The sequence below is a fragment of the Pipistrellus hanaki genome (genome assembly GCF_964339955.1).
Source record: "Pipistrellus hanaki genome assembly, chromosome: 4".
NCBI lineage: Eukaryota > Metazoa > Chordata > Mammalia > Chiroptera > Vespertilionidae > Pipistrellus > Pipistrellus hanaki.
Genome location: NC_140506.1, coordinates 89,172,383 through 89,188,213, shown reverse-complemented (window position 1 = coordinate 89,188,213; position 15,831 = coordinate 89,172,383). Strand labels below are relative to the sequence as shown.

At 51.6% G+C, this 15,831-nt stretch overlaps 1 protein-coding gene across 5 annotated transcripts in view; it reads right to left on the bottom strand.

Moving 5' to 3' along the window:
• Window positions 1-9,118: 9,118 nt before the first annotated feature.
• Window positions 9,119-15,831, bottom strand: part of TFAP4 (transcription factor AP-4) — a 40,240-nt gene continuing 33,527 nt past the window's right edge. For all 5 annotated transcript variants that reach the window (XM_084882441.1, XM_084882444.1, XM_084882443.1 and 2 more), the window contains 6 exons: window positions 13,833-13,998; window positions 13,630-13,728; window positions 13,085-13,255; window positions 12,266-12,403; window positions 11,613-11,768; window positions 9,119-10,190 (listed from right to left, as the gene is read on the bottom strand). In XM_084882441.1, coding sequence (XP_084738567.1) covers window positions 9,996-10,190; window positions 11,613-11,768; window positions 12,266-12,403; window positions 13,085-13,255; window positions 13,630-13,728; window positions 13,833-13,998 — 925 coding nt within the window. In that variant the 3' untranslated portion in view covers window positions 9,119-9,995. The remainder of the gene's footprint in view (window positions 10,191-11,612; window positions 11,769-12,265; window positions 12,404-13,084; window positions 13,256-13,629; window positions 13,729-13,832; window positions 13,999-15,831) is intronic.

The window sequence follows — 15,831 nt, the reverse complement described above, 5'->3', positions numbered from 1 at the left end:
CAGGCCAGAAGAGGAGGGCAGTTGGGGTGACCAGGCCTACAAGGGAGGGCAGTTAGGGGTGACCAGGCAGTCAGGACAGGGCAGTCAGGGGCAATCGCGGCAGCAGGGAAGCAGTTAGGCGTTTATCAGGCTGACAGAAGAGTGGTTAGGGGGTGATCAGGCTAACAGCAGAAGCGGTTAGGGGCAATCAGGCAGGCAGGCTAGCGGTTGGGAGCCAGCCGTGTCCTGGATTGTGAGAGGGATGTCCCAGATTAGAGAGGGTGCAGGCTAGGCTGAGGGATACCCCCCCTCCGAATGCATGAATTTTGTACACTGGGCCTCTAGTTATTAGTTAATGAACTACAAAGTTATTAATAATGAACTACAAAGGCCCTAGCTGGTTTGGCTCAGTGGATAGTCGGCCTGTGGAATGAAAGATCCTGGGTTTGATTCTGGTCAAGGGCACATGCCTGGGTTGCAGATTTAATCCCCTGTGGGGGCCGTGATTCTCTCTCATCATTGATGTTTCCATCTCTCTCTCCCTCTCCATTCCTCTCTGAAATAAATAAAATATATATTTTTTTAAATAATGAACTATAACGGTTGCTAATGACTGATTACTATTATTGCATTCATTTCCCTTATGTGCCTTACGCACAGGCACACCATTTCTCTCCACTAATACTGGCATTGAATATTGTAACAGCCAATTGCCAAGTCATTAATTAGTCTTGGACTGACCTGTTTGGTGTGCACAACAGAAAATATTTCACTTTTGGAGAACAAGAAAAATAGGTTTATTTGCGTTATGCTTATTAATTTATGAGGTTATTTAGTGTCTGGTAAGTTAATGTTCAAGAAAAAATATTAATTTTTATTAAAATGTTCTATTGTTTTATGTTAACAATTACTCATTTATTTTAGCCCTTTGTATTCATGTCTCTATCAAAATAAACCTATATTTCTATGAAAATTTAAGCTTTTTTTTTTTTTTTCCCCGCGGCCCACATAAACTTAAACCTTGTTTATTTGGCCCATGTTAGCTTTGAGTTTGACATGCTTGCTCTACAGGACTTTCTCCTGAGGCTCTTCTTAAACAGGACACAGTGTAATGTAACCATCTTTTGGGAACATGGGAAAAGAGAGACATTTCCAGTGAGTTTTGTCCCTAACAGAGACACTTAAAATAGGGCAAGGAGGCCACCAGGTACCAAGAATGCCCAGCCCCCTCCCGAAGAAACCACCACCAAAGACAGTCAATGGCACCTGCTTATGATGTATTTATCTTATTTATCTTATCCTCCACTGCCAAGTTACCACCTCACACACTGGGGGCAGAGGGGAAACTGTCATAAACAACTTGGAGGATGGTGCACAGCAACGGTAAGTTGGAAACAACCTAATTCCACCACTAGGTGAATGGCTAACCCAAAGTAGCATATTCATACAGTGCAATACATGTAGCGATAAAAATGAACAAACTGCTGATATACACAAAAACATAAATGAATCTCAAAGATGTTATGTTGAGCAAAAGCAGACAGACAAAAAGTATATAGAGCTGACCCTTTAATAACATGGGTTTGAACCGTGGTCCATTTATACGAGGATTTTTTTTTAATAAATATACCATTGGGCCTCCATATCCCTAGGTTTCACATCCTTGCATTCAACCAACCATGGATCAAAAACAGTATTCAGCCTGGCTGATGTAGCTCAGTGGTTGAGCATCAACCTATGAACCAGGAGATCACAGCTTGATTCCTGGTCAGGGCACATACCCGGATTGTGGGCTCGATCCCCAATGTTGGACATGCAGGAGGCAGCTGATCAATGATTCTCTCTCATCATTGATGTTTCTATCTCTCTCTCCCTCTTCCTTTCTCGCTGAAATCACTAAAAATATATTTTTTTTAAAAAAACGGTATTCAATCCAAGTTTGGAAACCCATAGATGTGGCAGGCTGACTATATGCATTGTTCTACAACATTTTTTTTAACATACATTTTATTGATTTTTTTACAGAGAGGAAGGAAGAGGGATAGAGAGTTAGAAACATCGATGAGAGAGAAACATCGACCAGCTGCCTCCTGTACACCCCCCACTGGGGATGTGCCCGCAACCAACGTACATGCCTCCGACCGGAATCGAACCGGGGACCTTTCAGTCCGCAGACCGAAGCTTTATCCACTAAGCCAAACCGGTTTCGGTTACAACATTTTTTATAAGAGCCTGGAGTATCCTCAGATTTTGGTATCCACAGAGTGGGCAGGGATAGCTCCTAAAATCAGTTCCCCACAAATACCAAGGGATGGCTGTAGTTAAGTTTTGAGGGAGTCAAAAATCGTTATGTAGCCTTAACCGGTTTGGCTCAGTGAAAAGAGCGTCGGCCTGTGGACTGAAAGGTCCCAGGTTTGATTCCTGTCAAGACATGTACCTGGGTTACGGGCACATCCCAGTAGGAGATGTGCAGGAAGCAGTTGATTGATGATTCTCTCTCATCGATGTTTCTAACTCTCTATCCCTCTCCCTTCCTCTCTCTGTAAAAAATCAATAAAATATATTTTATTTTAAAAATTTTTATGTAGATTTCAACTGCAAGGAAGGTCAGCACCACTAATCTTATATGATTTGTATAAACATCTAAAAGGAACAAAATTAATCTATGATGATAAAAATTAAAACCACTGTATATCTTCCAGAATGGCTATTTTAAAAAGAACTGCCCTGGCCAGTGTGACTCAGTTGGTTGTTGGTTTGATTCCCAGTCAGGGCACATGCCTGAGTTGCATGTTCACTCCCCAGGTGGCGGCATGCAGGAGGCAGTCATCAATGTTACATAGATGTTTCTCTCTTTTCCATTTATCTCTAAAAATAAACAAACGTCTTAAAAAAAAAAAAGAATATAATAATCTGACATTATCAAGTGTTGGTAAGGATGCAGAGCAACTTGAATTCTCATACATTGCTGGGCATTATATGGTATGGAACTATGTACACACATTCATAAGTGACAGCATGTAAAACTAGTAAAAATTTGAATACATCTTGTGGACTGCTCCCATAGCAATTACTTGGTTTCATGTTGTTCTTTAGTATGCAAGATGTTAGCACCTGAGGAAGCTAGGTGAAGGGTGCACAGGACCTCCCAGACATTTCTATAATTACTCCCAAATTTAAAAAAAAAAAAAAATTAAAAGATAACCTGAGATAGGCCAGTAAACTAGGGCAAGAGGAAGAGTGAAATTGAGACAGAGAGTTGAACTGGCAATTTACAGCAGATAAAGTCATCTCCCTAGGGATAACATCTAGGCCTCAATGGTATTTCAGCTCCAGACCCAGAAAAGCAATAAAATCAGGTGGGTGACACCAGGCCCAGCTGTGACAACTCACAACCCCTGATCAATCCATGGAGACCATGACCTGAAGGAGCACACCTGGAAAACTGATAAATATTCTGCTGAAACCCTCTCATGAGACCTTCCCTAAGATTCCCACCTACAAAGAAAGAGATAAAAGTGTGAAGACAAAGGACCTAGTGTGAGCTCTCCCTCTGGGGAGTAGCTTCCACCATCCCCTTTCCCCTCCTCTTCCCTCACTTCTTCCCTGCCTCCCCCCCCCCCCGCCCCCACACACACACATCTCCTACCAGGGGTCTTCAAACTACGGCCCGCGGGCCACATGCAGCCCCCAGGGGAGTCTGATCCGGCCCGCCAGGTTTTTTGGGCAGTGAGCGCAGCCAAAGTGTTACAGTAGGGATTAGTAGTTCATATAGTCCGGCCCTCCAGCTCTCTGAGGGACCGTGATCTGGCCCCCACTTTAAAAAGTTTGAGGACCCCTGTCCTAAACTATAAGGGATCCCATGAGACTTACAACCAGGGGAGCAATAGGCAGCAGCAACTCGTCTCAGGCTAACCCCTGAACCTGTTCCCAAGGCACCCTTTTCTCTGACTTCCCAGAGAGCTTCTTCTATGCTAAACCCTTTCTTGTCTCACTGTGTCCAGCTTTTACTGTGCCCAACACTTTCATAGTCTGTTGGACTCCTGTTGTGAAGTTTTTTCCTGCACAAAGTCAAGAACCCACACACTACCAGCCAACCCAAGGCAGACCTGGCAAGAGCAGGTCCCCTTTCCAGTAGCAAAACCACTGAGAGCTTGGTGGGATGCTGACTACATAGTTTGTGTATTCAGTTTGTGAAAATTCACAGGACTAAATACAAACTACACTCCCTCTTCTGAGTGTACTTTATACAGTAAATACTTCAATAAAGGGGGGGGGGGGTTAAATGGGTTTTGTTAAATGTTGAGTTGATCATGTCTCTCCTACATCACCCCCTCTTCACAAATAATAAAGTCCTCTATGATCCCCTTTCTGTTAGATAGGACAAGAGTCTCAAGATCAGAGCAGTTCTAAATGTTTTTTCTTGATAAATGTTAAAATGTAGCACAGTATTTTGTAGATGCAGCTGTAAACTGGATGAGCTGACAGAAAATCAAGGAATGAAAGTAACCAAGTATAGCTTGGCCAGCGTGGCTCAGAGGTTGAGTGTAAACCTACAAACCAGCAGGTCACAGTTCAATTCCTGGTCAGGGCACATATCCAGGTTATGGGCTCAGTCTCCGGCGTGGAACATGCAGGAGGCAGCTGATTGATGATTCTCATCATTCATTAATCTCTCTCTCCTCTTCCTCTCAATAAAAATGTTTTTTAAATATATTTTATTGATTTTTTTACAGAGAGGAAGAGAGAGGGATAGAGAGTTAGAAACATCAATGAGAGAGAAACATCCATCAGCTGCCTCTTGCACATCCCCCACTAGGGATATTGCCTGCAAACAAGGTACATGCCCTTGACCGGAATCGAACCTGGGACCTTTCAGTTCACAGGCCGTTGCTCTATCCACTGAGCCAAACCGGTTTCGGCCAATAAAAAATTTTTTTTAATAATTTTTTTAAAGTAGCCAAGTACAGCCCAGCGGGCAATGGCTCAGTGACTGAGCATCAACCTATGAAATAGGAGGTCCCAGTTCGATTCCTGGTCAGGCCACATGCCTGGGTTGTGGGCTCAATCCCATGTGTGGGGTGTGCAGGAGGCAGCCAATAAATGATTCTCTCTCATCACTGATGTTTCTCTCTCTCTCTCCCCCTCTCCTTTCCTCTCTGAAATCAACAAATATAAAAACTTTTAAAATTAAAAGTAGCCAAGTATAAAGAAGTCAACATATAACTGACCAAATAGTGTGCATAAGCAATAGCTAAGCCCCTCCTGTAGAAGGCAGAACCTTCTGTCTCCTTTACTTGCTGCAAGTAAAGCTACCTTGTGATAACTACATCTCCTTTTTGACTATTGCAACCCACGCAGCAAACCCCTTGAGTTTGGTAACATTCCCACATCTTCTCCATGTCCTCCCTCCTCCTCCCAGGCCAGTGTCTGCACTCCTGCAGGGCACTGCTGCACTTTCCAACCACCCCGTGCTCCCAGGTCTGGCCCTGCACTGTTCCACGTGCAGCCGTCACCCTGGGCCAGGCTCCTGACCCTGGACCCATGGCACAGGAGTGGCCTAGCATGACGCACTCCGGCACACCTTGTGACACACCTTGTGCGTAGTTTCTTACATTCCTCATCTGTCCTGATAGGACAATGTTTCCGATTCTGTGGGTTTAAAGTCATGCTACCATCAGGCTCATTCTTGCGCTCCATTATGCCCTCCTTGGGGCTCTTGACCCTCCCAACGATTTGTTGCATGATTAGAGGCCTTCAGTTTCCAGGAAACCGCCTCACCCGGTTTGCAGTGGACCCCCACCTGCACCTGGACCCTGGGTTAGTCTGACTGACCTTTACAAGAGTTGCATATCCCGCTCCCCTGCCCTGCCCTGCCCTGCCCCGTTGAAGCCTTTTTTATCTCAGCCCTTCTGTTCTTAGAAATAAATGTATAATTCTTTACCACCTTCGGCCTCCTGCATTCCCCTTTTGACAACTCTACCAGTTACTGAAATTGTCACACTTTATACCGCGGCCTCTACACCGCGGCCCGTCACGTGTGCGGCGTGCCGGACTTCCGTCCCACGGCGCAGGCCCCACCCGCCGGCGCTGCGCCGCACGTCCTCCGGGGGCGCTGGCAGCCGCGGAAGGAAGTCGGCGAGCGCCTCCGAGCGGAAGACTCGCCGGAGCCGCACTTCTGCGGCACTGAGGCGCCGGGCGTGCGTGGGCGCGCGCCGTCCACCGGCTGGGGGGGGGGGGGGCGGGGCCGACCAGCGCGCGCCAGACGGACGGGGGTGCCGAAGCGCATGCGCACCCTAAGCGCCCCGCGGGGCGAGGCGGGGAGGCGGGGCCAGAGGCGGTACCCCCGACTTCCGCTGCCCGTTGGTGAGACCGCCTACGGCCTCCAGGCACGTCAGGGCGGAGGACTTTCCTGGCCCCGTGCTAAGCCCCGCCTCTGGCCTGTAGGCGCGGAACTAGGTGTTCCGGGGCCGCAGCGCCCTCTGTTGACTCTCTTAGGAACTGCACGGAGCCCGTGGGCCAGCCCTGCACCGGGGCCAAAAGGGGCCGCTAGATTGGCCTTGGGAAGGGGCGTCCCCGCCCAGACTCTAGCGTAGTCTCTCTCTTCAGACACGCAGTCAACTTATGTAAATTTAGTTAGGTACACCCCCAATTTAGTTACAATGTTAAGTAAAAGAATCCAGATTCAAAAAGGCTAAATATTACATGATTCTATTTACAACATTTTGGAAAAGGCAAACCTGTAGGAATAGCTCAGTGATTACCAGGAGCTGGGTGGACCACAAAGGAATTGGAGGGAACGCGGAATGAGGGAACTTTATATTGTGATGGTGGTGGTGTTTATACAACTGTTGTCAAAACTCACAACCAAAAACTAAAAGTGTGAATTTTTCCGAATGTAAATTAGTTATAATTTTTACAAACACCAAAGAAAATAGAAAGCAGATTGGTGGTTGGTGGAGGCTGGGAGAAGAGTAGTGGGAAAATGGAATAATTAGTAAGTGGTCCGTTTTGCAGTGTTAAGAGGTTCATTTTGGAGTGATGGAAATGTTTTGGAACTAGAGGTAATGGTTGCACAACATTGTCAATGTACTAAATGCCACATTGAATTATTGCCTTTAAAAATGGTTGATTTTATTGTGAATTTCACCTTTAAAAATGTATAAAAGTTCTTAAAAATGCAGGCACCCATCTGCCTTTCTATTCAACAAGTTCATGTCTGGAGGCATTCATTGTGGGCTGAGAAGTGAATTGGTTATTACACTCTGGCCTCAGTCCCCATGAACCTGGCACAGCGTGAGCCCCAGAAAAAGCAGGCGAAGAATACATTGTAAAATATTCTTTGGTCATAGAGGATTAAGGACTTAAAAGCACAACTCCCACCCCGCACCCACAATATGCATTGCTTTGTGCCATTATTATTCCCTGATTTATTTATTATTCCCAACTTTCAAAAAAGGAAACAGGTTCAAATATAAGTGGCGCCCTGGCCAGCATGTCTCAGTTGGTTGAGCATCATTCTATGTACACATCTTTCATTGTTTCTCTCTCCCTTACTCTCTCTAAAAATAATCTGTATACACATATAGATATAGATATATAGTAGATATAGATATATACTAAAGGCCTGGTGCACGAAATTTGTGTAATGGGGGGCAGGGAGTTCCCCCAAAGGTCTCCAGGAATGCAAGAGGGCACAGGCCTGGCTGAGGGGACCCCCACCCACGAATTTTGTGCACCAGGTCTCTAGTATATATCTTATATAATGAAAGTCTAATATGCAAATCGACCAAATGGCAGAATGATTGATCACTATGACGCACACTGACCAGAAGGGGGCAGATGCTCAACGCAGGAACTGCTCCCTGGTGGTCAGTGCGCTCCCACAGAAGGAGCGCCACCAGCCAGAAGCCAGGCTCATGGCTGGTTTGCACAGCAAAGCACCTCTGTGGTATGCTACGGATGTGCTCCCAGACTGCAAGAGGGCGCAGGCCAGGCTGATGGACACCCCCCCACCCCGTGCACGAATTATATATTATATATCCCATATAATAAAAGCCTAACATGCCAAGTGTCCAGTCATTCGTTCAACCAATCAAAGTGTAATATGCTAAAGCAGCTCAACCATTCATTATGATGTGCACTGACCCCCAGGGGACAGTCAACCAGTTGCTATGACACGCACTGACCACGGGGGGCAGATGCCCTGATTGGTATGTTAGCTTCCTGCTGGAGTCCAACCAATCGGGACTGAGCGAGATGGGCTGGACATTCCCTGGAGCCCTCCCACAGTCCCTCTCCAGCTGGCCAACCTCCCACATGCCTCCCTGGCCCTGATTGTGTACCAGTGGGGTCCCTGTGCCTGGCCTGTGCCCTCTCACAATCCAGGACCCCCTTGGGTTCAGCCCAATCGCGCAGGCCAGGCCAAGGGTCCCCACTGGTGCACAAAAGTGCACCAGGCCTCTAATATATATGGCTTGCCCAAAGTAGAACTGACTACTGCAGACCAACTCCAGGTCCTGAGTTCTTAAACGCACCATGAGGGAGTCTTTCCCTCCTATAGATGAGGCTGAACTTCAGGGAGGTTACACAAGTTGAAAAAGTAGCCAAGCCTAGATATCAACCAGGAACCCTGAGCCTGTGTCCTTTCTCTAGGATAGGGGTGTCGAACTCAATCAGAGAAGGGGCCAAAATCTAAAATCCAGCCTAAATCGCGGGCCGAATGGTTTACTGAACAGTCATAAACTGACAATGTCATAAACTGACAGCGGAGTGCAGTGATGACAGTGCGGTTCGGGCCACATTGCAAGGCCTGGCGGGCTGGATTTGGCCCGCGGGTCTTGTGTTTGACACATGTGCTCTAGGAGGTAGAGTCTGTGGCTTGGTTGTTCATTTTCTCCTTGCTCCCCACCAAGGAACAGGGAGCCACTCCTCCCACCCCCCAATACCATCTTGGCAGAATACCCAGAGTAACCCCAGCGACTGTAAGGATCCCGATTTCTCATTGCAACACCACACACAAGTTGGGAGAGTCACCAGGAGCTCACCCACATATAATGCCCTCTGGTGGGTCCACATAGCATCCCATACTCTATCTAGTCCAGCAACATAGCATATTACACATCCAGGAGACACAATCTAAAAAACAAAGTACAAACTTTATTTTTTTTCTTTATAAAGGCATGGTGGCCTCTTGGTTCCCCCCACACACACTTTCTTAACAAAATATAATAGCTCTCCTTGAACACAAAGACCTCAAAATTGTTATAAAAAAAACAAAACAAAAAATTAAGAAAAAACAATAAAAACAAACAAAGGAGGGAAAAAGAAAAAACCCAACAAACAAAACAGAGAGACAAAGACGTTTCTGGGGGTCGAAGACAGGAAACCTGGAGGGAGAGGTCGAGGGCAGCTGGTGGGTGGTGGAGAGTGGCAAATCCTAGAGCTGAGGTGGGGCAGGGAAGGAAGGGCAGGGCAAAAGGGCAGCAGCAAACCCCAACAGAGAAGCAACTTCCACCCCGGACCCCCAGAGTGTCCTGACCCAGCCAGACCCCCAGCCCAGTAAGTGCTTAGAGAAAGAAGAAAACCAAACAGAGGAGGGAAGGGGAGTAAAAAACTAACGGTCATAGAGCTGGCTCTGGGGAGGGCAGAAACATGTTGGGGTTTTGATTTTCCCTGTTCTTAAAAACATGTTTAAATGAAAAAAAAATTAAAAAAAAATGCTTTTTGGCAGAGAGAGGCCAGGCACCTCAAGTGTCAGCTCCCCCAGCCCCCGGGGTGAGGCCCAGCCCCAGGTGTCCCGGTGCTCCCACACACCCACCACCCCAGCCCCCTGTACCTCAGGCTGGGTGGCCTTCACTCAAAGGTTGATTTACAGTATTGAAAAAGAGGTCATAAAAGAGACCCAAATGACATTGTAATTTTGTAAAAATTCCTCACTCGCTGGCCCGCATGTATTCCCGTGGCTGCCCCGGCCCCCTCTAACCCCAAGAAGGGAGAGGAGGGCTGGGGGGTGGTCAGGGAAGCCCCCCGGTCCCAGCCGGCTCCTCCCGGCTCTGGTCCATGGTGTCGCTGTCCGAGGCCTCCGAATCGGAGGCAGTGTCAGAAGCCTGGGCCTCTGGGCAGCTCCGGACTGGCTTCACAATTACAGCTCGCCGCTGCTCCTCCTCCTGCTCCTGCCTTTCCTGGGTGCCCTCAATGTGCTGGATCGCCTGGGGCGGGGGGACAGGCTATGGTGAGGATGGCTGGAGGGACACAGACAGCCACCATCTCCACACACACACACACACACACATACACCAGAAAGGTCCAGAAATAAGTCCGGTAGAGCAGCAGGTGGCTTGCCAGAGTAGCAGGCAGCCTGCCAGAGTCAGCGTTAGTAAACCCCTTTGCTGAGCTGAAAAACTCCTTCGAGATAACAGTGCAGGTCTGCTTGGAGGTCACCAGCATCTTTCACTTATTTATATATTTCAAAGTTGGCCTCTTCACTGATAGGTCTTTGTTATTAATTTTATGATTCAATTTGCTGGAATTATGTGCAGCAGAGCTTGACAGACTATTTTTGGTTTAGTTGTTTATTTCTTTTACCAGAGGCCCAGTGCACAGATTCATGCACCGCTGGGGTCCCTTGGCCTGGCCTGCACCCTCTCACAATCTGGGATCCCTTGGGGGATGTCGGACTGCTGGTTTGGGCCCGATCCCCGCAGGCCAGGCCGAGGGACACCACCAGTATATGAAGCCAGGCCTCTAGTCTATATATATAAAAGCCTAATGTGCAAAGTGTCCCCTTGGGAGTTTGACTGACCAGGAGTTCCATCACTTGCCATGATATGCGCTGACCACAAGGGGGCAGTGTGGAACAAAGGAAGGCTCTGGCCAGTGGCCAGCAACCGGCAGCTGCTAGGGACCCTACCTGTGCATAAATTTCATGCACTGTGCCTCTAGTACGCATATAAGATCTTTGGTTAATCTCTTCCCACCCTCTCCCCTGTCCCCTTCCCTCTGAGATTCATTAGTCTGTTCCATGTTTCCATGCCTGTGCACTGAGTGTCTGCCCCTTGGTGGTCAGTGCACATCATAGCTACCAGTCCAATGGTCAGTCAAACAGTCGCTTAGGCTTTTATATAAATAGATGATGCCACTGGGACACCCCAGGGGTCTGCCCCAGGCTGTGTACAGCAGTGACTTTAGGCCTGACGCGCACAGAGCTGTCATCTCGTTTCTTCCTCCTCTGTAGGAGGCTTAACTGTCACCCTCCCAGCCGCTGCCACCTCCATTCCCATCTCAGGTCCTGGAAGATGGAGGTGAGAGGAAGTTCTGGACCAAGAGCTGGATGTAGGAATTCTGGAAGCCGGGAGCTCCAGTAGCAAAAGACCCTCTCATCAAACCCCACGTGGAGGGAAGAAACAAGGTTTTCTGGGGCATCCTGTCCCCCATCTCCACCCCTCACCCTCACAGAGCTCCCCCTCCAATCCCTGCAAACAGAGAGGGAGACAGACACATACACCCACTTCCCAACCTTCCGCACACAAGCCCTGTCTCGTTCCCCTTCAGTTCCTGCTTTCTAATGTCTCCCAAAGTGCCTATTCCCAGAGGACACCCCTACATGCTGCCTCCTTCCCGAGACCAGGTACCTGCACGATGGTGTCCAGATTTTGCCGGGACGTGGAAACAGAGTTGATGACCGAGGAGGGGCCCATGGTGACGACGTTGATGTGGTGGGAGGGAGGGGGCGGCGGGGCCGGCACGATCACCGTGGGGTGGTGGGTGGGGGCCGGAGGGGGCAGGAGCTGCGAGACAGAAGCTCTCAGTCTCTCTCCAAAGGCTCAGGAAGCTTCCCCTTCCCCTCGGGAGGTCACAGAGGGTAGAGGACGCCCTCCAAAACCATCTCCCTCTGCCCATTCCTTCGAGACAGCCTCCGCCAACCACTCTCGGGAGGCCAGCCAGTTTGGCCTCCCGTATTTTACGCAGCAAAGAAAAGGCAGCCTAAAGGGGGGCTCCCAGACATCCAAGACCTTGTGGCCCCTTCACTGACCGGCACCAAGCACTCCAACACCTAATGCAGTGGTGGTCAGGAATACAGATTTTGGATTTAGAAAGCCAGGGTTCAAGTTATTTAGCCTTTCTGTGCCTCAATTTCCTGATCAGTAGAACAGCCTCAAAGGGCTTCTACAAGGATTCATGTCATAATGTCTCTAAGATTCCTGGGAACCAAGAATGTCTGCATTATTACGACGTAGGCCCTGCCCTGCCGTAGCCCACAGCCCCTCCCGAGGCCGCCGCCCACCTGGGTCCGCAGGTGCTGCTCCCGCTCCAGCTTCTCCTGGTGCAACAGTCGCACCTGCTCTTGCTGTTGCTGCAGCTGCACCTGTTGTGCAATCACCTTGAGCTTTTCAGGGTACATGTGGGCCTCCAACGATCGAACCTGGGGGGAGAGCAGGCTCAGGGGCAGGGCCCGGACCACACCCTTCCACCACCTCCAGTGCGAGGCCCTCGGGGCTGCCGAGGCCAGCCTCGCCATGCTCTACCCTTGCCACACAGGCCATTCACTCCTGCCATAAACCCTCGGGGGAGCCTGTCATCCTGGGGAAGAGACCAAAGTCCAACCATAGCCCAGCAAGCCCTCTCTGACTCATCCCCTCTCCGGCCATGACCTCCCTCATGCCATCTCCCTCTCCTTCACTCCCTCCCTCCAGCCTCAGGGCTTTTGCTCATGCTCTTCCTTCTGCCTGGAGGACCCTTCTCCCCTCCCTGCCTTGTTAATGGTGAGACTGGACCCACCCCTGGCCAACCTCCCATCCCCGGCTCAAGTCACTTCGACAGAGAAGCTGTGGGGCGGAACCAGTCCGAGCCCCCCTCCCAATGCCCATGCTTCCTGCCGGCCCTTTGTCACAGCTGCATTTTTACAGTGTCAGGTCCTTTACCTAATCCTCCCACCCAACAGACGGTGACTCCTGAAGGCAGGGACCTACCTGGCTCAGTCCCCGCGGGACCCCCACCCCCTCTTCCTAAACCTGGCACAAAGCAGGCGCTCAAGGGAAGCAGGGACAGGAGGGAAGGGAGAGAGGGACTGGGACCCCCCGCCCCACCCCGCTGCCCTCCTCACCTGCTCCTCCAGCATCATGCGCACCGAGCGCTCCTTGTCCAGCTGCTGCCGCAGCTCGATCATCTCCCTCCGCAGGTCCTCCGCCTTCTCATCCTCCCAGATGTCCGGCGAGCCGATGCCCTCGTCCTTGTCCTCCGCCCGCCGCCGCTTGGGGGACGAGCCGCTCAGCTCCTGGGGACCCCAAGGAGTAGGTGAGGAGTGTGCCCTGACACCCTCGTATCACCACCATCAATGGGGAAGTTGGAGGGCTCCGTCACAGACCCCCCCAAAGCTGTCAACCCGGGTGCTCTGGCTCTGCAAACCCAACAGCGGCCACAGGCTAGAAACAGGCAGGACGGACCTGCTCGCCACTCAGCTGCACGTCATGGGTGGGTACGCTGGAGCCCAGGCAGGAAGGAAGTGCCTGAGGTGGGTGTGCCAGTGGGGAGGGTGGGACCTGTAGCCTCAGAGCCCCAGGCCAGTGGTGAGCCGTCACGCCAATGCCAGGGAGAGGGGGCGGGAGGAGGGCGGGTGCTGAGGTGACGGGAGGCCTCTGCAGGGGCTACCTGGATGAAGCGCTTGAGCTGCGTGTTCTGCTGCAGAAGCCTGGTCTTCTCCTGCTCCAAGGAGAAGATGTACTCCGCCGTCTGCTGGAGAATGGCCGCCTAAGGGCGGGAGGGACGCGTCAGGGGCCCCGCCGGCGGCGTTTCCGGAAGCCCACGTCCTTCCCCTCCACCTCCTCCAGGAAGCCCTCCCGGCCCGCGCCCACCTTGCTGAGCTTCTCTCCATCTGTGTGGGGGATGAGGGTCTTGAGGGACTGGAAGCCTGCATTGATGCTCTGCATGCGCCTCCGCTCGTTGCTGTTGGCAATCTCCCTCCGAATCCGCCGCTCCTGGTCCCGCTGAGTCTCGGGGGTCAGTGGAATGTTGGCAAGGCTGGCCAAGGAAGGTAGGGACATGCTCAGGCAAGGTGTCCTCCACGCCCTGTCCCCAAAGGGCCCCTGTCTTCAACAGTTCATCTCCAGAGGACCCTGGGCGTAGCTTGCATTTCTATTTCTCCCCTTGCAAAGGATGCCAGACCCGAGACACCCCAGCAGATCAGGAGGGTGATGGAACAGTGTGCTCTGTGATACCTGGGTATCAAAGTCACTGCGCATGTCCCGGTTCCCAGCCAACAGGCCTGAGAGGGGCCCAAAACCTACAGGGCTAGCTAGCATCCCTGTGATTCTGGTGCAGGTGGGCCCAGGGGAATTGGAGACATCTGCTCCGGGGACTCCTCTGAGCCTCTTGCTATGCACCTGGACCACCTCCTTCAGAGCCACAGGCTGGAGGCTGAAGAAGACATTCCTCCCTGTGAACCCCCACTGCCACATCTCCAGCCACCAGCTCCTAGGCAAGCCCCCAGCTACCCTGCATAAGACTCCAAAGACAGCACAGGCAGCTCTCACTCCAGGGAAGGGATGCCAAGCCAATCACCCCCCTAGGGACAGTTCTCCACACACACCTACTCCAAGAGGCAGACCACCCTGGGCCAGAGAAGCAAGGCTCCCAGCATGCAATGGGCAATGTGACTGCCCATTATGTGTTGCATGTTGTAGGAGTAGCAGCCTGCGGGCCGAGAGAGAAGGCAGCCAGTGGAAGGGAGTGAGGCTGTGGGCTGAAAGGCGATGGTAGGCAGAGGCGACAACAGGGACTGTGGGCCCAAAGCCACTCTCCCAAGGGGTGAGCCTCTGTGTGGCCTCCCCTTCCCGGCCCTCTGGGCAACACGCCCCCTCGCCCGCCCGCCCCTGGCTTGATGGCTTCCAGATGCTAGGCTCCCAGAAGAGGCCACTGACCCCACCCAAAGCCACAGCCCTGGCTTCTTCCTGATGCGCCCCCTCTCCCCCGGGGTGACTGGTCCAGGCCTGGGCTCACAGCCTTGGGTCTGAGGTAACGGGGAAAGGACTCTGGGGAGCCCATTTCCATAGATGGGGAGCCTGGGCTCACAGAGGTGCCTGGTTCAGCTCTCCTCCTATGCCAGGCCCCCACGCCCAGCCCCAGGCAGAAAGGAATCTACCAGAAAACCAAGAGGGAAACCATCTTCAATGGCTGGAGACAGCTGAGGCCCTTCCTGGCCCCACAGCCCACCCCACTGGTCCCACCTCAGCTCCCTCAGGACCCTGGGTTTGTCCTTGCCCCTTCCTATGCCTCAGCCTTTCCCGGGGATGAGCCAGGAGCCAGCTCTATAGCTGCTGCTCAGGGTCGAGACAAGACCTCTCCTCCACCAGTTCCCCCAGGGTCGCCACGCCCCCCCCACCCCGCTCCCAAGAGCGCAAGGCCTCCAAATGTCAGTGCTGTGAAGGGGGTCCGGGACCCCCCTTTATAGACAGGGCTGAGGGCTCTTAGAGGGGAGGAACAGTGGTAAAGCCAGACGGCCAGGAATCTGACTTCCCCCAGAGCCCGGCCCTGCAGTGAGGTCACTCACGTGGCCAGAGTAGATGCAGTCAGAGACCTGATGTGCAGGGGTCTGCCCGACCTTTAGGGGACGGTGGATTAGAACGGAGTCCAGGCTCCTGGGCCTGGCAGTGCCTTCCAGAAGCTCTATGATGGGTGGACCTTTGGGGCAAGCAGGCTCCTGTAGGCGCCAATCACAGAGCTTCTGGAAGGCACTAAAGTCGAGAACCTTTGGGGCAAGAAAAGATGGAAACGTCCATAGGACGCCGAACCACCGATGACTGGGTGTAGCAATGTCCTCCTCCCCCTCAGGAGTGACAAGGGGAGAGCCCCACC